Source organism: Typopeltis vanoorti, chromosome 15, assembly GCF_054136105.1.
Source record: "Typopeltis vanoorti isolate ZY-2024b chromosome 15, IOZ_Tvanoo_1.0, whole genome shotgun sequence".
NCBI lineage: Eukaryota > Metazoa > Arthropoda > Arachnida > Uropygi > Thelyphonidae > Typopeltis > Typopeltis vanoorti.
In genome coordinates this window covers 44,385,416-44,410,140 of record NC_143563.1, presented here as the reverse complement: position 1 = coordinate 44,410,140, position 24,725 = coordinate 44,385,416, and the positions used below count along the sequence as shown (strand labels likewise).

At 37.8% G+C, this 24,725-nt stretch overlaps 1 protein-coding gene across 1 annotated transcript in view; it reads right to left on the bottom strand.

The window, feature by feature from the left end:
• Positions 1-24,725, bottom strand: part of LOC150098723 (SUN domain-containing ossification factor) — a 265,907-nt gene that overhangs the window by 126,011 nt on the left and 115,171 nt on the right. The window contains exon 7 of the mRNA XM_090405371.1: positions 14,129-14,302. Within this exon, the coding sequence (XP_090261497.1) occupies positions 14,129-14,302 (174 nt within the window). The remainder of the gene's footprint in view (positions 1-14,128; positions 14,303-24,725) is intronic.

Here is a 24,725-nt window from a genome sequence, read left to right as displayed (position 1 = left end):
TCCTGAAAGTTTGTGCACCAGAATTGACTCCTATCCTATGTCACCTATATATACTCTCTCATACTCCACTGGAATCTATCCCACAAACTGGAAATTGGCCTATATTCAACCCATTCTCCCAAGAATGGTGACAAGTCACTGTCGTTCAACTACCACTCTATTCTTGCTTACCTCAGTCCTGTCTAAAGTAATGGAAAAAATCATCAATTCCCAACTTCTACACTACCTTGAAGACACCCACCTAATAAACGACCACCAGTATGGATTCTGTCGCTTCCAATCAACAGGAGATCTGCTCACATGTCACCCATCTCTGGACAAATGCCATGGAAAAGTTTGGCGAATATCAAGTGGTTGCACTTGATATCTCCAAAGCCTTTGACTGGGTTTGCCACAAAGGCTTACTAAGCAAACTACCATCATTTGGTCTGTCCCTGGACTTCTGTAGTTGGATTGCCAGTTTTCTGTCTGGATACATACTGAGTGTGATGGTGGATGGTTCCCTATCCTCTCACCATTCAACTAATGCTGGGAGTTCCACAAGGTTCTGTCCTCTCACCAACCCTCTTCCTGCTATATATCAATGACCTACTTCAGTTAACTTCCAACCCAATACACAGTTTTGTAGACGACAGCACATTACACTCCTTGCTTTCATTTGATAAACCCTACCCTACAGAACTCACCTCAGCCTAGAGAGAGCATCAGCCACCACCACCACCCTCATTTCCGATCTCCAAGCCATCCTCCAATGGGGTTCAGATAACCTCAATTTCAATGCTAATAAAACCCAGTTCTGTCCTATTTCACATAAAAAAGAACCATTTTTTTCCCAGTATTCTTTTTGATGATACCCAAATTTCCAGACAGTTTGAGATTTCTCTTCTTGGAATTACCCTCACATCAAACCTCTCCTGGCATAAACACATCACAACCATTGCATCCTCAGCTTCAAAACATCTAGGATTTCTCTTTTGCTCAAGACGTTATTTCACCCCTGAACAGCTGTTAACATTATACAAATCATAAATCCACCCAACTATTGAATAATGCATCCATATATGGGGGTGGGACACCTAAAAGCTCCCTCAAAATGCTTGACTCAATACAGAGGAGAGCAATTAGACTACTTACCAACTCACTCCCTCCACTTTCGCACAGACGTTTGGTTTCTGCAATACGTATATTCTACAAATATTTCCATGGGAAATGCTCATCTGAAATAACATCAATAATTCCTCCACTCAGTACTAAGCTCGTTGAAACACGTGCAGCTGCTTCTCAACATCCCTTCACAGTACACCTAGAAACAAACAGAACAAGTTTATTTTCTTTCTCCTTCATCCCTGCAACTGCTGCACTGTGGAACAGTCTCCCCCCCTGCCTGCTGTGTTTCCCAAGGAATACAATTTACAGTCATTTAAATCAAATGTAAACAAGTTCCTCCTTTCCCAACCAACTATCCATACACGGTACTAATGTACTATAGGTTGATCAACCAACCTCTTGTGTATGGGCACAACATAAAAAATGTCCTCAGCAGAAATCCAACAGGTATTTGCCATTATTATTACCTTTGTGCCTAATATTATGGAGACCATTATATTAAAACCACATTTAGGATAACTTTGTTACCTGAATTTTAGAGAGAAATCTTGTTAGGAAAGTAGGTCCTTTCCAGTTACAAATTGAACTGTTTCTGGAATTATCAATTACATTTACAATTATAAATGTAGAACATATGCTTGTAGGAAATCCAACCAAAAATTAGTAAATTTGATAAATTATAGCATAAGGTTTTAAATAATGACTTCACACATGTAAGAGATAACTAAACAGAGTTTATTACTCCTATATATTTTGCTCAATATGTCATGAGCTTCATTCAGGGAAGAACTGGTAACAATATTTCAATTCTGAATACAAGAATGAATCATGCAGCATGTATATAATATCACGTGTCTCAGTAACAGGTTGTGCAGATAGGAGGAAACACTATCAGAGTTTGGAGATGTGGGTATAAATGTATAATTAATTTTAAAAATTTATAAACATCATCATCAAATTCCTGCCATGTACCCTCAATGGTGTACAGGATATGACAGTACTACATGAAAAATTTACATCATTACTAACTTCCTATCTACAATTTTTCCTCCAGATCAGTCTGTTACTTGTCAAGACTCCAATATTATCAGATCTTATATTTCTGTCATCTAAGGCACCTTGTACCGTATCAAACTACCTATATCCTTTCTTTTAGGGTTACACGGTGATCAGCATTCATTTAAAAAAAAAATTTTTTTTTAATTTTTATGGAATTTACAGCCGTGTTAAAAAAACTTTTATTATCCCGACGTTTCGATCTTCACATCAAGATCATCTGGAGCGTACATAAGTATACAGAACAAGCTGAGTTATATCATTAACGGTAAGCTACAGAAACAATGATTTGATCATATATTATTCTACTGGCATGACCTCTGGTGAATAAAAAATAAAATAAAATAATTTTTTTTTTTTTTTTTTTTTTTTTTTTTTTACATCAAGCTAAATTCTATTTTTACATTGACAAGAATAAACATTCTTTTAGATGGTTTTCTTTCAGAAACAATTGGTGTCCTACTTTTAGTATTACAATTCCTATATTTAATTTACAATACTGGATTTTCTACAGTCCTGTTAATGGTTGTTCTTGGTGAGGAAGGTCGAATATATGCCTTCCATATGTTTGGGATTTTTAAACCATCATTGTTGTTCAGATTGGGGTGGTTGCTGATAATCTCGCAGGCTTCCTTGAATTTCCGTTCATACCATGTTCTAGTGTGATGTAGACAGCTGGTGGTTTTCCAGTCAATTCTGTGTAAGGTATTCACAGGGCATGATCAGAAAGGCCAGCTTCACTATAATTATTATATTTAATGTGTCATTTATGTTCTTTTTGTCTAATAGGAATAGTGCGTCCTGTTTCTCCTATATATGGTACGTTGCAAGTACAGTAAATCCGGTATACTCCAGGGTGAGCTAGTGGGTCTTTGGATGAGTTCAGTAAGTTTTTTAATTTTGCAGGAGGTTTAAAGGTGGCTTTGAGGTTGTACTTTTGTAGTACTCTGTTTATTTTGTCTGATATTCCTTTAATGTAGGGAATGGTTATAGTTTTACTGTAGTCTGGTTTGTCTTTATTTTTTATTTTGGTTTTGTAGAGAATTTTGTTTATAGTATTTTGGCTGTATCCGTTTTTTTTGTAGGTTATTACTGATAATTTTAAACTTGTCTTTCAGTACCTGTTCACTGGAACAAATCGTCTGAGCTCTGTTTTTTAGCGTGTTGATGACACCTAGTTTTTGTGTTGGGTGGTGGTAGGAGTTTATGTGTATATATTGTCCCGTATGTGTCGGTTTTCGGTAAACAGTGAAGGAAAGATTGCCCGAGGGAAGAAGTGACAAGTGCATCTAGAAACGGAAGGGTGTTGTGCTTTTCAATTTCAATTGTGAACTATATGCGTTTGTGTTGTTTGTTTAGGTGGCTAAGGAATGTGTCTAATGTCTGGCGGCCATGGGACCAGATCGCGAAAACATCGTCAACTATCTAAGCCAGACTTTGGGTATTTTTAGAGGGGAGGAATCTAGGGCAAGTTGCTCAAAATGTTCCATGTAAAAGTTAGCAATAGGGGGGGATAATGGCGAGCCCATAGCTGTGCCTTCTTTTTGTAAGTAGAAGGCGTTTTGCCATACAAAATAACCTGACCGTAATACATGCGCAAAAAGCGCCGTGATATCTGGAATTATAGTATAAGGTTTTATTTTGATAAATTATAGTATAAGGTTTTAAATAATGACTTCACACATGTAAGAGATAACTAAACAGAGTTTATTACTCCTATATATTTTGCTGAATATGTCATGAGCTTCATTCAGGGAGAAGGTAGAAGAACTGGTAACAATATTTCAATTCTGAATACAAGAACGAATCATGCAGAATGCATATAATATCACGTGTCTCAGTAACATGTTGTGCAGATAGGAGGAAACACTATCAGAGTTTGGAGATGTGGGTATAAATGTATAATAAATTTTAAAAATTTATAAACATCATCATCAAATTCCTGCCATGTACTACCCTCAAGAGGTGTACAGGATATGATAGGATATGAAAAAGGAAACCACCTATATCTTGGTCTTACTCTGGGTCTTTTTCCTGACAATCTGGCAAAGAACACTTGTTTTGCCAATCTTTTCTCTCCCAATCTGTTTAAGCGACCATACCACCTGAGATTAGCTCTGCTAACGCATTGTTGGATGCTCACAATGTCAAGTTCTTTCCTAATATCCTCATTTTTAATATGATATTGCCATTGATTCCATCTAGTCTGGCCCCTAATCTTTCTCAGGACTCTCATATCTGCAGTCTTGAGTCTTTGGTCAAGTGTTTTACTTCTGACCCAGCTCTCAGATCCATAAGTTAAAACTGGTTTGAACACTGTCTTGTATATAGTGTTCCAACTAATTTCTCTCTTATTCAATATGAATTTATTCAATTGACTTCCTACTATACCAGCTTTATTGATTCTGTTGTCTATTTCCATATTTAATTTACTATCTTCACTAAAAATCGTGCCTAAGTAGGTGAAATGTTTTACTTGTTCCACAGGTTCTCCGTTCACAATGCAGTTGACATTTTCAACGATTCTGCCTATTTTCATTGTCTGTCATTTTATTGCTGACCTTCATACCATATCTATTACAACAGCTATTCAATTTAATCAGAGAATCTTGCAGACTTGTAGCGGATTTATTGAGAAGTATAACATCATCCGCATAAAGCAAAGAGCTGACATTAACATCTCCAATTTTGATATCAGGTTTAATACCACTTTCCTTCATAATGTGATCCATATAGATAATGAATAACAGAGGGGATAATGTACATCCTTGTCTCACACCAGATTTAACATTAAACCATCTTCCTGTACTTCCTTCAATTCTAACTGCTGACTTACAACTCAAATAAAGACTAAGTATTGCTTGATATAATGCCCCATTGACACCATATAACTGTAGCGTATTGAATAGCTTCTCTCTTGGCACCTTATCATATGCCTTTTCCAGATCTACAAAACTCAAATAGAGATCTTTGTTATATTCCCATGATTTCTCCACTATTTGTCGTAAAGTGAAGATCTGATCCTGACATCCTCTATTTGGCCAGAATCCAAATAGAGGCTGTCAGGATCAGATCTTCACTTCTACAGTTCTTCTCAACCATTTCTCAAGTACACTTGCATAGATCTTGCCAGAACACTCAGTAGGGAAATACCTCTGTAATTCTCACATTCAGTTTTATTTCCCTTTTTGTATATGGGTACTATGAGAGCTCTACTCCAATCATCGGGAATTCGTCCCTCTGTCCAGGCCTTCTGAACTATGCAGTGCAGCCACTGCAACACTTTTATACAACCATACTTCAGCATTTCTGGTCGAATATCATCCACTCCTGCTGCCTTTCCACATTTTAAGCCTTTGATGGTCTTTTCTACTTCAAGTATGGATATGTATTCCTGACTGCATGCGTGGTCAGTGTTTTTTTTTTTTTTATTTTTTTTTTTTTTTTTATCACTGTGCTGTCATCACTGCTTGTTTCATATAGCAAATTTTCAAAGTAATTACTAAATACTTCAAGGATATCTTTTTCTCCAGTTTTCATGTCACCTTTATCATCTCCAACTCCTTTTACAGTCTTTCCTCCATTTCTGAGCTTCTTCAATAACCTCCAAAATATTTTGCCATGTTCTTGATATTTATTTTCTATATTCTTGCCAAAGTCCTCCTATGAATTTTGCTTAGCTAGTTTTACACAGTGTTTAGCTTTCTTCCATTTGTCTCTGTATTCTCTAAGAGCACAAGCTGACTTATTTGCCAGAAACTTTCGATATGCTTTCTTCTTTTCCTTCACTGCCTCTAACTTCCTGTGTCCAGCATGGAGTTCTGATTTTTCTATCCTCGCAGACAACCTAACCACATGCCTCTCTGACTGAATGAATCAAGGTTTTCTTCAAGGCTTGCCACTGAATCTCTAAAGTTTGATTCCTGTTCTCAAACTCTTTCATTTTTTCTTCAATAGTCTTTGTGTATTTTAGTCTACAGTTCACATCTGAGAGCTGCTCAACTTTTATTCGCTTTAAAACTTTTTTACATGTTATTCTTTTCAGTATGAAATTCAATTTTATCCTGCTCAAGACTAAATAGTGATCACTTCCAATTTCAAATCCTCTGTACACTCTGGTGTCCTGCACAAGGGAGAAAACATCACTATCAACAATAACATAGTCAATGAGCCTTTTCTTATTCCTTGCCTCTTCTCTCCATGTGAATTTGTGCACATTTTTATGTTGGAACATGGTGTTAGTAATAACCAGTCCATATCCTGAGCAGAAATCGAACAGGTATTTGCTATTATTATTAGCTTTGCTCTTTTCTCTAAATTTTTCCAAAACATTTTTGTATGTCTGACAATCATTTCCTACTCTGCTATTTAAATCCCCAAAAAGGACCAACTTTTCTTTTTTCATTGTGTCAGAAGCTTTCTCTAGAGCCTCAAAAAATTTCTCCACTTCTACCTTAGTAGAACCTTCTGTGGGACCATAGGCACAAATAAGTCTCATTGTCCAGTTCCCCATTCTGATATTTGCCCAAATCACTCTACTTGACACTGCCTCTATTCAAGATGAGCCTTGTATTTTGTGTTGAATACTATGGCTACTCCTTCCTTTCCTTGATTGTCATTGCCTGAATATAACATGTTGTATTTATTGCTCAGAAAGATCTCACCAGTTTTTATTCACCAGTTTATAAACAATTAACACTAATCACTTCCCAAAACTTAGAGCTGGGCACACAGTCTGTCAGATTAAGATTAAGATTAGGGTGGAAGCATAGGGCTTCACATCATCATCATGCTTGTCAAGGATTTAGACCGAGAGTGGCCTGTTCTGGCTTTAGGAGTCATTGCTGAATCTCTTAAGAGGACGACCTGTTTTTCTTTTTCCTAATAGTTTGTAATTTAAAGCTTGTTTTGGTAATCTTTCAGTTTTCATTCTTTCAATGTGTTCCATCCATTTAATCTTTGTTGTTTTCTTTGCATTTTAATAGTAGCAGAATGGTCAGTCTGTCCAGAGTAGCAAAGGTATTTGATAAACACCAGGCAAGGATAGAGGTGATAATTCAAAAGCAATTCTAAGCTGTTCAATTGAGGTGCTTGGTGAAACATCCAGAAAGATTAGAGAGCAGTAGGAGGGTTGGTGGTGGAATAATAATGTAAAAGAAGTAGTGACAGCTAAGAGGAAGGCAAAGTAGAAGTGGGACGAGTCAAGAGTGAAAGAGGACAGAGAGGAGTATAGAGAGAAAAAGCAAGAAGCCAAGAGAGTTCTTGCACAGGTGAAGGCCATGGCATATCAAGACCTTATGATCAATTAGAAACAAAGGAAAGACAGAGAAAGATTTATTGATTGGCAAAATGTAGAAATAAGGCAAAGGACATCGTACATGTGAGACAGAAAAGACTCTGGAGGAAGAGTATTAAGGAGGGATGTGGATATAAGAAACAGATGGAGAATATACTTTGAAGGGCCTTTGAATGAAGAAAATGTAAAGACTCACAGAGAAGATGGGGAGCCTTATGAGGGGATGGTGCAGAACATTAGTAGAGTGGAAGTGAAGGAGGCCATAATGAGGATGAAGAATGGAAAATCGGTGGGCCCTGACAGGATCCCAGTGGAGGCATGAAAGGCACTTGGGGAAGAGGGAATTGACCTGTTCCTTAGCAATCTCCGGAAGTGTCTTAGGGAGAAGGTACTGGAGAAATATGTCAGGCTGGTGCATGAGTTGAACGGAATGTGAAGACAAGAGTTTGGACCTGCCTGGGAGAGATGGAAAGTTTTCCAGTGACAGTTGGCTTACATCAAGGGTCAGCATTAAGTTCGTTCCTGTTTAATATTGTGATGGAGGTGGTAACAGAGGAGATGCACCTTGGACTATGTTATATGCAGATGACATGTGCTGTGTGCAGAATCAAGAGAAGAAGTGGCAACTAAACTGGAAAGTTGGAGGTAAGTACTGGAAGAAGGTATGAGACTGAGCAGAAGTAAGACAGTATGTGTTACAAAGTGGATGGCAGCCAGGCAGATCTGGAGCTGGAAGGAAATGTCATGTAAGGGGAATGGTAAAAGTTATGAACTTAGGAGCAAAAATACAGGAGGCTAGGTTGAGATGGTTCGGTCATGTGATGAGGAGGGAGGAGGAGTAAGGAAATGGGATGCAGGATACAAGCAGGATGGAGGAACTGGAGAGAGATGGTTGGAGTGCTATGCGATAAGAGGGTGCCGATCAATCTAAAAGATTGAATCTACAGGACAGTAGTGACATCAGCTATGACATATGCTATGGAAACTGTGGCCCTGAGGAAAAATAACATCAGCAGGATGGGGGTAGCGGAGATGAGAATGCTTAGGTGGATGTGCGGTGTGACCAGAAAGGATCATCTGAGAAATGACTATGTAAGGGGAATGGTGAAAGTTATGAACTTAGGAGCAAAAGATACAGGAGGCAAGGTTGAGATGGTTTGGTCATGTGATGAGGAGGGAGGAGGAGTAAGTGGGAAGAAAGGTCATGCAGATGGATGTGCAGGGAAGGAGGAAGGGCAGGTGGCCAAAGAAGAGATGGTAGAGGAGGACTTGAGAATGAAGAACTTGGATGTGGCTACAGCCCAAGACAGGAGGTTGTGGAGGAGACTCACTACAAACAGCGACCCTACTTAAGTGAGAAAAGCTGCAGAAGAAGAGGAAGAAGGATAGAGGTGATAATGTATCTTTGAGATGTGGTAAGAAAGATGATATCTTCTGGGCTGGTATGCAAATTATATCTGCAAAGGGTTCTTGCAATTTGTTCAGACGTTCCTTTAAAGTAGGGTATGCTGATCCTTTTAACATAATATTTTCTGTATTGAGATCTCACTGTATTCATTAAGTAATATAGTAAGTTTCATTTTATTTAATTCTTCTAATAGAAGAGACTCAGGAGGTATAAATTATGCATGCTCAGTGTACAAGGCTTTTGATAATACCTATTTTTTGTGAAGGATGATGATAAAGTAAAGATACATGGAAATATCTGCCTGTAAAGGATGGCCTCCTGTAAACAGAAAATTCAATATTACAGAGTAACAATTTATTAAAGTATTCCAAGAAGGGGAGACTGTTATTAGATTCACATTCAATAGTGAACTTGATGCAATACATAAGGAGTTAATTTTATCCAGAAATTAAAGTATTGCTGTTTCAGAATGAAACCAGACTGAACAGATGTAGGTGTCATCTTTCCAATGAGGAGAAATGGTGTTAGAAATCTGATCCTCTAAATGTTTCATAAAATAATCAGCCAAAACAGGTGATAAGACTACCCAGCACAGTACCCTTGATCTGATGAAATCATGTATTACAGCAAGTAAAATAACTGGCACTGATAGTAAACTTCAATGATGATGTGAGGGGATTGTACCTGTAAAAGTTGTAGAGTTTCTTGAAGTGGTATTTATTCTGGTTGTTTATACCATGAAGCATTTATGAATAATAATCAGTCCTATGGCAGTGATTCCCAAACTGAGTTCAATGGAACCCTATGGTTTCGCAAACTCTTTCAGGTTCTGCAAGAATTATATAGGAAAAACCGCAATAAAATATTTTATATCACATAAAGTGCAAATAAATTTAGTAAAGTCAGCTTTCCTAAAAAATTTTCAGTTATTCTAACTCTGATTTATGGGTGCAGCTTGAATTATTGTTTCATTACCACCTTCTTGAGTGGCAAATCACAGCTTGACAGCCATTCCCTCAAGTGTTACATGAATGTCACACAATTTTTAACTGAGAGCATAGATTGATCACTTGTATTTTTCCATTGAAAAACAAGCTTCAACCATTGTGTTCTCAGAATTATTTGTGAACAAAAAATGAGGAAATTTTTTGTAATCTTCATGGAATAAACATTAACATTATTTGGACTGATATTTACAATTGGCTTAGAATTAGATTGAATTAGAATTAGATATTCCCTATATGGGAATAAAAGGCATTAGCTGATGATTTGATGGCATCACCACTGGAAATACCATTACTTTGACAATTCTAACTTTCATGGCCTTATCATTTTTGTCAGATTTTACATAGCATTTTTTTTTCTCCCCATGACTACCTTCTTTTAATTTCATCTTCACATTTGTCATAATTTCAGATTCTGGACCCCAGAAAATCATTTTATACTTTTGCTGATGCTATTTAACCTTTATTAGAAATATATAATAAATTTAGCCTTGGAAAAAGGCTAAATTTATTATATATTTCTTAGTTATTGAAATTACAGTTGGTGTCATATATATTTCTTAGTATTGGAATTACAGTTGGTGTCAAAAAAAATCAATAATCTTAGATTTGATCTTGACTAATAGCAGATAATGAATATCAGACACAAGAATTAAGAGATCTAAGGATCTTAGTGATTATGGATTAAATATCAGCTTTCGCAAATCAAAAACAATATCTTCAGGCAATAACCTTATGAGAATTTCAGTTGATGAAAAATTGAAAAAGTGTAAAGATTCACCTACTTGGGAAGTATACAACAGAGATGATTGGTCTAAACATGACATTAAAGCACACATTGCTAAAGCCACTGCTGTCCTTCAGAGATTACACAATCACTTTGGAAGGACAATAAAATACAGCTAGCTACAAGACTACCTCATCGATACCCTTGTTAACTTGCCTTACTATATGGATGTGAGAGGTTGAAGTTTGCTAAAAGAAGATGAAAAAAGATTATTGGTCTTTGAGATGAAGTGCAACAGAAAACTTCTGAAGATACCACATACAGCATACATAACAAATGACAAGGTTAGAAGGAAAATCCACTCCACTGCTAGAATACAAGAAAATACTATCACTAAAATATGTCAGAAACAGCTCTGGTGGCTAGGCCACATAGCTAGATCAGACAGCTTACCTAAATTAGCACTAGAGGGCTTGACTTCTGATAAAAGACACCGGGGACAATTTAGAATTACTTGGATAAATAATACTAGAAAGTGGACTAATTCTTTGTTCTCTGCCTTGTTAAGGACATCTGGAGAATACTCCTTGAAGGTACACACCAGAAAACAAAGAATGGGCTGCTGATATAGCCTATGCCAGACTTAAGAGGGAAATTATTCCTTATTAATTTTAGAAGACCACATCCCTAAGTAGATACAAGTAATAAACACTGAGTTTATTTTTGAAATCATCACCCGATGTGGAAGCTTTACTGAATAATTACTCCTGCAAGACAATGACTTACAACAGGACCTTTAGTAATATAACAGTAAGTGGTTTTGATTTTGGACTTCAAAAACAGTTTTCTATAACATTCTCTTCTGCCTTGAACTACAGTTTTCCTTTATCAGCACACGTGATTATCATTCCTCATTAGTGATGGTAAGAACAGTAATTTATGAATAAACTATAAAGGAGGGGGGGGGGTAAATTTATACAACATTTGAAGTACTTCAAATCTAATTTTGTTTACCAGTAATTAAACTGTATATATTCTGAACAACATTGCAAAGAAACCTCTATTAATGGAATAAAAAGTACATAGCCAGAACAAATTACGTAATAAAAGCAAAATCATGTCCTTTTGATAAATGTCGTAGAAAGGCTTATATGCTGGTTATACATAATTATTAATTGCCTTAAGGAATTCACAACGTACAATAGAATATAAATTAAATTAAACTTGAATATATATTTCCAATATTTCGGCAGCCATTTTCAAGGAACTTACAATAAAGACACGTGCATGCAGGCACTACATACAGTAAATGAGGACGAAGCAGGAAGCTATCGTTTCTCCTAAAAGTCCTGATGATGCTCCCTAGCAGGCTCTATAGGTATTCTTGGCCGTTGTGCTGATGGTCTCATGATGCATGTCTCCCAAATTTGGGGATTGTTGGTGAATGTATCTGCCTGTATGGGTGGGTTTTCTATAAACAGAGAAAACCAAGGTTCCATCAGGCTGGCGGGTGACTAGTGTGTCTAGGAAAGGGAGGCTGTTGTTTACCTCTTTCTCCAGGGTGAACTTGATTCTGGGGTGTTGGTTGTTTAAGTGTGTTAAGGAGGAGGAGTGTCAGAGCCATGTGGCCAAATAGCGAACACATCATCAACGTAGCGAAGCCATATGGTTGGTTTTTGTGGGGCAGAGTTTAAGGCTTTCTCTTCAAAAGTCTCCATAAAGAAGTTGGCCAAGGGTAGGGAGAGTGGTGAACCCATGGCTGTCCCTTCTATTTGCTTGTAGAATTTTCCCTGCCAAACAAAATAGCCCAAGTTCATTGTGAACTGAAATAGGGCTGAGATATCAGGAGGCAATATAGCTTAGATTAACTCTAATGTTTCTTTGAGTGGGACATTTGTGAATAAGGAGGAGACGTCAAAACTGACCATAATGTCAGTATATTGGAATGCAAGGTTTTCTATGCTGGCTTTGAAGTGGGCTGAGTTTTTTGTGTGTGATGGTGTGTTGCCAGTATAGTGTGCGAGTGCATTGACCAAATGTTTAGCTAATTTGTATGTGGAGGAATCAATGCCATCCACTATGGGACATAATGGCACATTTTCTTTATGTATTTTTGGGAGTCCACATATACGGGGGGGGGGGGGGGGGGGGTGTTACAGAGTTAAATGGTTTTAATTTGTCAGTAACTTCCACAGGCCAAGAAGTGACCTTTTCAAGGAGCCTATGGAGTTTTCTAATTTGCGAGTTAGTGGGATTGTATTCAATGGGGAGGTAAGTAGCACAATCTAATAATAGAGCATTAAGCTTACCTCTGTAGTCCGTTTGGCTGAGTACTACGGTGGCATTCCCCTTATCCGCTCTAGTGATTACTATTTCTTTGTTTTTCTTCAATTCCTGCAGAGCTTTATATTCACTATTGGATATGTTGGTTTTTGGTGGTCTTGCTTTGGTGAGAACACAAGCTACATCCAGTCTAATATTGTTGGTTATGTGGTATGGAAGGTGGCAGATCCCATGTTCAATCCAGATCATTATATCCTCGTCCAGTATTTTCCTGGGAGCAATGGCAAACTTATGGAATGTGATAGTGTTATGAGTGCTGCAGGCTTCAACGTAAATGAAGAAAGGTAGACTACAGTGTTGGTTGGAAGTTTTGGTTCAGAGGTCGAGCTCTTTTTCAATTTCTCAAATTTCTTGATATGTCGAACTCTTATTTTTTCAAATTCTTTATCTGTCGCAGTGTACGAGATGTCATATAAAATAGACCATAGCTCGTGATTTAATGTATTGGAAAACTCTTCTTGTGCCTGAATAGCTTTGTTGGCATCAGCTAGGAGAACTCGCGTGGCAGCAATTTGTTCCTATAGCAAAGCATAACTGGCATGGTTATAAATTCGGAGAGCCTTTTGTGAAAATAAACAGTGCTTGAATTTCACACAATTTAGGATTACCTGATTATCCCAACAGCATTTTAGGAAGCTCAGACGATTCAGTTGTCTTGATAACTTCAGCTTCATTTTACTGTATTGGCAGGCCTTGTGTGCGATGGAATCTCCATGGATGATAGTAATTCAATTCTTGCAGAAAGTCTCGTTGCCGAACTATATATTAAAGTTTAATTTATATTCTATTGTACGTTGTGAATTCCTCAAGTCAATTAATAATTTTTATAAATGATTTTATTATATGTTTTTGACTATGGATTTCTTTTATTACAGTGACAGAAGTCTATCACAATGGTTCCAGTTGATTAAATTTTGTGCTATGTAAATCATGACATATAACCATTTAAACTATTTACTTTACTAAATTTTTTTATTTAAATGTTTATACATTAATAAAAAATTTAGTATAATAAATAGTTTGTCTGCTTGAAAGTATTCTGTGTTTAATAATCATTAAAACTTTAACTTATGGTAATATTAAAGGATGAACATAACATTTGTCAGAAAATAACTATAGTAATGGAAAATTCTAAATCATTAGTCAGTTGGAAATTCAGTTACAAACTTAAAGTATTCTCATCTTACCTTAATGAATTTTCCAAAACCATGTTGATGAATGTGAAATGTCTGCAATGTTCGCTGATCAAGAGCTGTGAAGGTCCCTAAAGGTGTCCACTCTCTGGTAGGAAACCGATCACTCCAATATAATGCGAAGTCTTTAGGTGATGAAGAGAAAAGTTCAAAGTTGGCTAACTCAATCTGAAATAAATGCATTAAAATAATTAACACTTAAATACTCTCAAGTATTTTCACTACATTTTACTTTTGCAAAATCAAAACTATTGTAAAATTCGATGTAGCGCAAAAATACCAAAGCTCTTTACATCAATTTTTACATAGGTCAAGTCTCATGAGAACTTTAAATAACCTTGTTTGTTTCTATGCATATTTTGCTAAACATTATGAGGGCATAAGAAAGGTTGTTTACGAATATTGTGTGTAAGAGAAAGTGCTTACAAGCTCTGTGCATAAACACCTCCAAAGTCAGTCTGAAAAGTTCAAACAACTTTCCACTGGCCTCCAACATATGATCAAAAGAGTGCACGGAAGAGAACAAAGAGTGAGTTGAACTTAAAAGAAGATGAAAGAGTCATGCCAAATTCTTAGGGGGGGTTACAACCCTTCATGCAAGATATCTCAGAGAAGGCGTAATAAAAAGGAACAGAGACAGGGCATAGGAGGCTTCCAGTCATCAGGAGTCAGAACCAGAGCAGAGGAGAGCTGCAGACAATAAGCAGAGTCCAAACCAGAGCAGTGGAGGCAGAGAACAAGGAGAGGGAAGCCCCAGTTATGAAGCAGGAGAGTCCAGGTCCAGTTGCCGAGAAAGCAAAGGCAAAGCACTGTTACCAAAGAGAGCCAGAACACTCATCGGCAGTCAGCAGTTAGAGGCACAGTCATCGGCAATTAGTAGCAGAAATGGTGGCAGTTAGAAGCAGAAGTTCCCGAAATAGGATCCAGAGGAGAATTTTGCCCGTATGCCGAAACCTCTTGCATGTGCTATTCGAGTACCACTGCAGGCCAAAACCCCGCCAATATCCCGACGTGATACCGCTGAAGCAAGACACTCCTGAAGGAAGCCTAAAACTCCAGATGAAAGAAATGCCATAAGACTTTAGTGAAAGACTTTTTGACTGAATGTGCAATACAGAGCCTTTGTAAGTTCCACCCTTTTGTACATTCCCTCTTATAGTATGTTATAGATGGACTATTAAGAATTTGTTTAATAGTAATAAGAAGTGTCCTTAAGAGAATCAATTGGCATATTGAAAGTCATCATCAAATTCCTGCCATGTACCCTCAAGGGGTGTACAGGATATGACAGTATTACATGAAAAAATTACATCATTACTAACTTCCTATCTACAATTTTCCTCCAAATCAGTCTGTTACTTGTCAAGACTCCAACATTATCAGATCTTATATTTCTATCGTCTAAGGCACTTTGTACCGTATCAATCCACCTATATCTTGGTCTTCCTCTGGGTCGTTTTGCTGCCAACCTGGCAGAGAACACTTGTTTTGCTAATCTTTCCTCTCCCATTCTATTTAAGTGATCATACCACCTGAGATTAGCTCTGCAAACGCATTGTTGGATGCTCACAATGTCAAGTTCTTTCCTAATATCCTCATTTTTAATATCATATTGCCATTGATGCCATCTGTTCACACCTCTAATCTTTCTCAGGACTCTCATATCTGCAGTCTCTAGTCTTTGGTCAAGTGTTTTACTTCTGACCCAGCTCTCAGATCCATAAGTTAAAACTGGTTTGAACACTGTCTTGTATACAGCTAATTTAGTGTTCCGACTAATTTCTTTCTTATTTCATATGAATTTATTCAATTGACTTCCCACCATACCAGCTTTGCTCATTCTGTTGTCTATTTCTATATTTAATTTACCATCTTCAGTAAAAATCGTGCTTAAGTAGCTGAAATGTTTTACTTGTTCCACAGGTTCTCCATTCGCAACACAGTTGACATTTTCAATGATTCTGCCTATTTTCATTGTCTTTGTCTTTTTATTGCTGACCTTCATACCATATCTATTACAACAGCTATTCAGTTTAGTCAGAGAATCTTGCAGACTTGTAGCGGATTTATTTAGAAGTATAACATCATCCGCATAAAGCAAAGAGCTGACATTAACATCTCCAATTTTGATATCAGGTTTAATACCACATTCCTTCATAATGTGATCCATATAGATAATGAATAACAGAGGGGATAATGTACATCCTTATCTCACACCAGATTTAACATTAAACCATCTTCCTGTACTTCCTTCAATTCTAACTGCTGACTTACAACTCAAATAAAGACTAAGTATTGCTTGATATAATGCCCCATTGACACCATATAACTGCAGCGTATTGAATAGCTTCTCTCTTGGCACCTTGTCATATGCCTTTTCCAAATCGACAAAACTTAAATACAGATCTTTGTTATATTCCCATGCTTTCTCGACTATTTGTCATGAAGTAAAGATCTGATCCTGACAGCCTCTATTTGGCCTGAATCCAGGTTGTTCTTCACTAAGCTTTTCTTCCACAATTCTTCTCAACCATTTCTCAAGGTATACTTGCATAGATCTTGCCAGGAACACTCAGTAGGGAAATATCTCTGTAATTCTCACATTCAGTTTTATTTCCCTTTTTTATATATGGGTACTGTGAGAGCTCTACTCCAATCATTGGGAATTCGTCCCTCTGTCCAGGCTTTCTGAACTATGCAGTGCAGCCACTGTAAGACTCTTATACCACCATACTTCAGCATTTCTGGTTGAAAATCATCTACTCCTGCTGCCTTTCCACATTTCAAGCCTTTGATGGCTTTTTCTACTTCAAGTAGAAAACTAGTAAGTAAACTAGAAATTTACTAAGTTGAATTTGTAAGCAGAGAGTAAATAAGTTTTTGAGTTAAAGAGATTATTTAGTGTTGAAGTAAAAGGGTTCTAATTTTATGCTAAAGATTTTATAGATAAATAGAGAAAGCAATCTCCCTATTGTTTAATTCATGTATATTTCATATTAATGTAAATAAATGCGCTTTAAGTATTTGATAAAAGAGTGCTGCCTGATTCTTTATTTTACAACTGCACTGTTTCTAAAAATAATCAGACTTGTGAGCGGAAAACATTTAAGGCAATAAAAGCACAGTTTAGTTACTTACGAACCACGACTGTTAATGTAAAGTTGGTTGAAGGAAATTTCACTACTTATTAGAGAGGGAGATCTACCAGATGTTTTATTTAGTCTTATGCCAAATAACTGATGTACTGGTGGCGCAGTCTTACAAATAAATTTCCAGTTTATAGGCATTCGACTAGTAAATACGGAAGGAGGATAACCATAGTACACAGTAGAATAAGTGAGAAAGGTTATGAGAGAGAAAGCGCACACTGCTAATTAGCAATCAAGAATAAAAGATATTACAATAACTTAGCAGACAGCAATTTATTCCACTATGGAGTATAAGGAATGAATAAATAAATACAACAAAATCTGGATTATTCAGAAATACATATTTCTTTGAGAGCAAAGCTATATTAAAGACTACGTAACAGCTGATCATCCATATGGGAGTGGTGTCGAGGCTAGCTGGTGAACGGACGTGCTATCAGAGAGCTCCTGAGAGATTTGTGTTTTTTGTTGATTTATTGGTGTTTTGGATTCAATTTAATGGACTTAAGTGTGTAATTTTGGTATATTATTGGAGCTTTATTAGCGTGGTTAGTGTACTAAAGTGTTTTATAACATAATCTATGTCGGGAAGTCGCCGCTAGATGAATTCGTAATGTGTAGTGTTCGTGCAAGCTCCAGATAAGATAAGTATCATTTTCAGTTATCGATACAAATTACTTAATATTGTGTAGTTTTGTTTTGTTTGCCTTGCGTATTTTAGTGTGTCTATTTTTGGTGTGTTATAACGTATAATTTGACAAAACACGTTGCAAATAAGGATGGCACCTGTGCGAAGGAAAATGGCAGCCAGTAATGAAGGTTCGGCATCGTTATCAAAGAACGGTAGCATAAAAGAAATGAGTCAGTGTACTAGCTGTGAAATGTACGCTTTGCGGAGTGCGGTCGGAGTGTGGTTAGATGATAATAAAGGATTGAATGTGTGTAGAAAATGTAGGGAGAATGAGGAATTGAAGTGTATTTCGGATCGTGAGTTTGATATTTTTGTCAACCTTCAGAATGAAGGAAATAGGGATATGACAAGAAACGGCAAGGTTGTACATGAAAATTGTGAGAGTGTGAATGTAGAAAGTGTGAATGATAGTATAAATGGTTTCTCAGAGAACAAAAAAGATGAGATAGATGCATTGAGTGAGATCGCGTTGTTGAATAGTGCGATAGAAAGAGCAAAACAGCAGCTAGAGTGCATGAACAAAAGTAGACTGAATGAACCAACCAATAATAAAAGGTATGACAGGAAAAATAGACGTATGAATGTGAACATGAACAAAATGAAGGATAGAGTGCTGTATGGAGACTCGTTAGTACGAGGTGTGTTAGTAGAGGATTTGACAAAATCGTACCAACCTGGTGCAACCATAAAGGACGTAACTGCGTCTATTAGAGAGCAAAAGGAAAGGGTGAAAGAAATGATTGTTGTGGCAGGTACGAATGATTTGAAAGGAGATAAAATGGAAATGATAGAAGACCTGAATGAATTGTTTGAGGTAGCAAAAGAAAAGAGTGAGAGAGTTAGAATGATTAGTCTTTTGCCATGGTATGACAGTGAAATGTTTAAAAGGAGGGCTATAATTGCGAATGACTATGCGTGGGTTATGTATGACGAGTGGTGTGGAATTTGTGGATGTGTGGAGTGAGTTTGATGGGCGAAAGGAACTATATAAGATGGATGGCTTGCATTTGAATGGTTACGGTGTAAGAAGACTTGAGAAAGTGTTGCTGAATGTAGTGGATGTGAAAATTCAGGGAAACTAGATTTGTTAGGGGGGGGGGTACAGAGATACAGTCCTTATGGAGGCAGTTGAATGTAAGAATGAATATAATATGCCAGAGCAAATAAGGACAACAAATCTGAGTGGGATAGTTAATATAAGGCATCAAGGTAGGGTTGGGGCTAATGGGGGTCTTAAATTCATGTACACTAATACTAGGAGTATTAGGAACAAGAAGGAAGAGTTTTTGGCCATGGTTGGCACTTCCAGACCACAGGTTATAGGTATTAGTGAAACATGGATCCCACTAGTTATATCATCTACAGTCACCTGACAGTAGATGATATAACTAGTGGGATTGAATGTAATGGGTATAGTGTGTTCAGGAATGACAGAGAGAATAAAATGGGGGAGGAGTATTGTTGATGATAGCTGATGAGCTCCAGCCAAGGAGAATAGAAGTTGAATTGCAGGATAGAGAAAAGAGCACATTTGAGGCCATTTGGTGTGAGATTGTGGCTAGCAGAACTAAATATACAATTGGGTGCTGCTATAGACCAGGTGATGGAAAAGATGGTGGTGACAGTATGCACAAGCAAATAGAAGAAATGGGTGGAAGGAGGGTGATTATTATGGGAGATTTCAACTATGGTCGCATTGATTGGAGTGAGGAGAGGACACACGGGTGGAAGGAACTGGATTTTATGCGGTTATTAAGGGATAACTATCTGCGACAGCATGTAATGGAAAATACTAGGGGTCAGAGAGTGCTTGACCTAGTAATTACATCTGAGGATTTGGCTGTAACAAATATGACCACATTGCCACCAATCGGTGAGAGTGATCATAGGGTCTTAACTTGGGAGGTGGCTAAAGGTGTAGAATTTTCAATTAAGACAGGGTACATGTGGAATTATCGGGCTGGAAAGTATGACATACTTAGGAGTTTGATTGGTTCAGTGCCATGGCATGTACAACTGCAAGGACTAGAAGTTGATAGTGCATGGGAGGTAGTTAAGAAGTGCTTGCATGAAGCAATGGCTGACTGTATACTTAGAGTCCGAATAATAAATCAAGTAGGGGTTAAATGGATGAATAACACCATTAAGCTTGAGTTGCAAAAAAAGAAACAACTATGGAGGGAATTTAAGGAGAAGGGTGACCGGCAGGCACATGAACGGTATAAAGCGCAACCCAGAAGGGTGACGAGTGTGGTAAGAAAAGCAAAAAAGGATTACGAAAGAACATTGGCCATGCAGGCTAAAGAGAATCCTAAACAGTTTTTTAGATATGTAGCAAGTAAAAGGAAAAATGTACATGGCAGATTGATTTTAAAGAATGCCGATGGTAGGGAGGTAACTGAATCAGTTGAGATAGTTGAGTTACTGAGTGAGCACTTTGCAAAAGTATATCATCCAGGTGGTGACATTGCAGAAACGAATAAACCAGTAGATTATACGGGAATTGTGGTTAATGAAGTGGAGGTGAGTAGTCTATTGCATAACCTCAATGTCAATACATCTGTGGGATTGGATGGTATACCAGCTCGTGTTGTACGAGAAGCAGCTAAAGAATTGTCAGTACCCTTGACCATTTTGTTTAATTTGAGTCTCGGGTCTGGGTTAGTCCCGAGCGGGTGGATAGAGGGGAAAATAGTTCCACTGCATAAAGGTGGTTCCAAGACTGCTGCTGTAAATTACCGACCGATTAGCATATCAGGAATCATTGTCAAGGTCTTAGAGAAATTAGTCAAGAAAAGAATACAGGATTGGATAGATGAAAATGGGATATTGTATGGGGGACAACATGGTTTTGTGAAGGGTAGATCATGCCTCAGTAACTTGCTCACGTTTTATAACACAGTGACGGCTGAACTGGATAGGGGTAATGGGTTTACAGTGATACTGCTGGACCTTGCCAAGGCCTTTGATAGGATACCACATGGAACCCTAATCAGTAAACTGGAGCAGATGGGTATAGATATAGGGTTGGTGAGATGGATAAGAGGGTGGTTGAAGGAGAGATATCAAAGAGTGGTTTATTCAGGAGTGGAGTCTAAAAGACGTCTTGTGACTAGTGGAGTGCCACAGGGCTCTGTTCTTGGACCACTGCTTTTCAATTTGTTCATCAATGATATTGGAAAGGATCTGAGGGAAGTGTTCACTTGTTTGCTGATGATGCAAAGTTGGGCAGAGCAATTGTGAGTGCACAAGATGTCAAAATTTAACAGGATGATTTGGATAGTTTGGAGGACTGGGCTAGGAAAAATGGATGTCAATTTAATGTGGCAAAGTGTAAGGTTATGCACTTTGGGGTGAAAAGAATAGCAGCAGTATATCGCATTGGTGGAATCATACTCCAGGAGATTGATGAGGCCAGGGATTTGGGAGTGTTGGTGGATAGGGAGTTGAAGTTTAGGGGGCACATTGCAAAAGTAACTAAAACAGCTCACCAAATCACTTGGCTTCTGAAAAATACTTTAACATGCAGAGACGAACAAGTTGTTGTTCCTCTGTATCGAGCCTTGATAAGACCCCATCTGGACTTCTGTGCCCAGTTTTGGGCACCAGGGTTTCTTCGTGATGGGGAGGAAGTGGAGAGGGTCCAGAGACGAGTGACCAAGATGATAGCAGGTCTGTGGAATGAACCTTATGAGAATAGGTTGAAGATTTGTGGGTTGCAGAAATTGGACGATAGGCGAAGGAGGGGTGATATGATTGAGACATTCAAATTACTGAAGGGTTTTTATAAGATTGATCCAGAAGATATTTTTGAAAATATGACTGGTGGTGGGAGGACTAGGGGCCATGCATGGAAGCTGGGCAAGAGCGTGGTTGACAAGGGTGTTTGAGCTAGGTTCTTTACTTGGAGAGTGGTAAATGAGTGGAATAAGCTTCCAGAGTCTGTTGTGGGTGCTACGACCGTGAATGAGTTCAAGGCAAGGTATGATAGATACTGTGTGAATGTTGAATAGTTGTTCTTGACATGATGTTAGGGTCTCCCTCGATGAGTTTGTCGACTCCTTGGAGTTTCCCGGAACAATAATAATAATAATAATAATAATAATAATAATATGAAGAATCAATTAATGGTTGATCTGACAGCAAAAAAGAAAGATATTTAAATTTAAAATGAAATTAAATACAGAAATTTTAATTTAATTTTTTACTTTTTAATTTAAGATTAAACAGTAATCTCAAATATTACAATATTATATTGTAATATCTGATCAATATTGCAACATCTCAGGATATTACAATATTCAGTATAATATTCATTTACTCATAACTAATTCTGCAGATGCTGTAGCCTGCTTATTCAGATCTCAGGATAAAGATATAAAAAATTATTATTATTACGGGTATCTCCATGGAGTCAGTAGACTCATCGCGGGAGACCCAAACTAGCAAAACAATATCTGTCATATCTCTTCTTGAATTCATTTACAGACGAAGAGCTCACAACTAAGTCAGGCAATGAATTCCACTCATTCAACACCCTCCAGGCAAAAAACCTTGTTCCGACACCTTTGTTAACCACACCCTTCTTTAATTTCCAGAGATGGCCTCTTGTTCTTCCATCACTATCACACAGCTGAAACATTTCCCCTGCATCAATCCTATAAAAACCTTTTAGTAATTTGAATGTTTCTATCATATCCCCTCTTCTTCGTCTATCAACCAATCTCTGCAATCCACAAGCTCTCAATCTATCAATGTAGGGAGCATTTTTTATATCACTCACCAACTTGGTCACTCTTCTCTGAACCCTCTCCACAGCCTCCTCATCTCCAAGGAATCCAGGTGACCAGACCTGAGCACAGTAATCCAAATGTGGAAGTATCAATGCTTTATAAAGGGGAATAATAACCTCTTTATCTCTGGATGTCAGTGTGTTCCTCAACAACCAAGTAATCCTATGTGCAATCTTGGACACCTTAGCAATGTGTCCTCTGAACTTCATCTCCCTATCTACCAATACCCCTAAGTCCCTAGCCTCATCAATCTCTTGGAGTACCTTTCCATCGATGTAGTACACAGCTGGTAATCTTTTAATCCCAAAATGCATGACTTTACACTTTTCCACATTGAACTGACATCCATTTTCTTTTGCCCATTTTACCAGCTTATTTAAATCCTCCTGCAAACTTTCAACATCAGCTTGATTTTTTATTGCACTACACAACTTTGCATCATCAGCAAACAACTGAATATCTCCCTTTAAGCCGTTTCCTATATCATTTATATACAAATTAAACAACATTGGCCCAAGCACAGAGCCCTGAGGCACACCACTGGTTACCTGCCTCATTCTGGACTCGGCTCCTCCATACACCACCTTATGGTATCTCTCCCTGAGCCATTCTCCTATCCATATCACCAATTTAATATCCATTCCCATCTGCTCCAATTTGCGTAACAGTGTTCTATGGGGTATCCTGTCAAAAGCCTTAGCAAAATCCAGAAGTACCACTGTGTAGCCAGTTCCTTTGTCCAACTCAGATGTTATTCTATTATGAATAGTTAATAGATTGCTAAGGCAGGATCTACCTTTAACAAAACCATGTTGGCCTCTATAGAGTATCATATCCTGATCCACCCATTCTTGAATTTTGTCTTTAACCAACTTTTCCAATACTTTTACCACTACTCCTGATATAGTGATTGGTCTGTAATTCAATACCGCAGTTTTAGAGCCACCCTTATGCAAAGGAACCACTTTGCCTAACTTCCACTCCCTAGGGACCATACCAGAGTTCAAACTTGAATTAAATATCCAGGTAAGAGGGGTTGACAATTCATTTGCACATTCACGCAACACCCGAGCTGATATTCCATCTAAGCCTACCGCAGTATTTGCATTTAAGTTTTGCAATATATTTAATACCTCTGATTCTTTAGCTTCAATTCTCACATTAGGTATTGCTATAGGTATAGAGATATCCTCACTTGGGTGATAGACTTTTGAAAAGTAATCACTCAGTAACTCGACTATTACATCTGATTTTGTCACCTCAATACCATCAGCACCCACTAAGGTTATCCTTCCGAAGTCATTCTTCCTCTTACTTGCCACATAGCGGAAGAACTCTTTGGGATTACCCTTGATCTCTTTGGCTAAGGTCTTCTCATAATCTGATTTAGCTTTTCTTACTATGCTGGTAACCTTCCTAGCTTGAGCCTTGTACTGCTCATGGGTGTCCTGATCGCCTTTCTCCTTGTAAATTCTCCATAACATTTTCTTTTTTTGCAGTTCAAGCTTGATACTACTGCTCATCCATCTAATGCCTGCCTTGTTTGACCTCCTGACCATGGGGACACATTCTGATATTGCTTTCCTCAGATACCCGCTGATTTTATCCCAAGCACTGCTAACATCTTTCCCTTGCAATATGTTCTGCCATGGGATGGCTGCAAGCTCACTCCGAAGCTTGTTATAATTGCCTAACCTGTAGTTCCGTACATACCCCTTCTTAATAGAAAAATCCACAGATTTTGCAACCTCCCAAGTCAATACCACATGATCGCTTTCACCAACTGGAGGTAACGAGGACACCTTACTTATGCATATAACCTCTGAACCAATAACCAGGCCCAAACACTCTCACACCACGTGTCCCTTCAGTTACGTGCTGTTTCAAGTAATTATCTCGTAGAAGATGTATGAACTCCATTTCCTTTTTGCTACGTGATATTTCCTCCTTCCAATTGA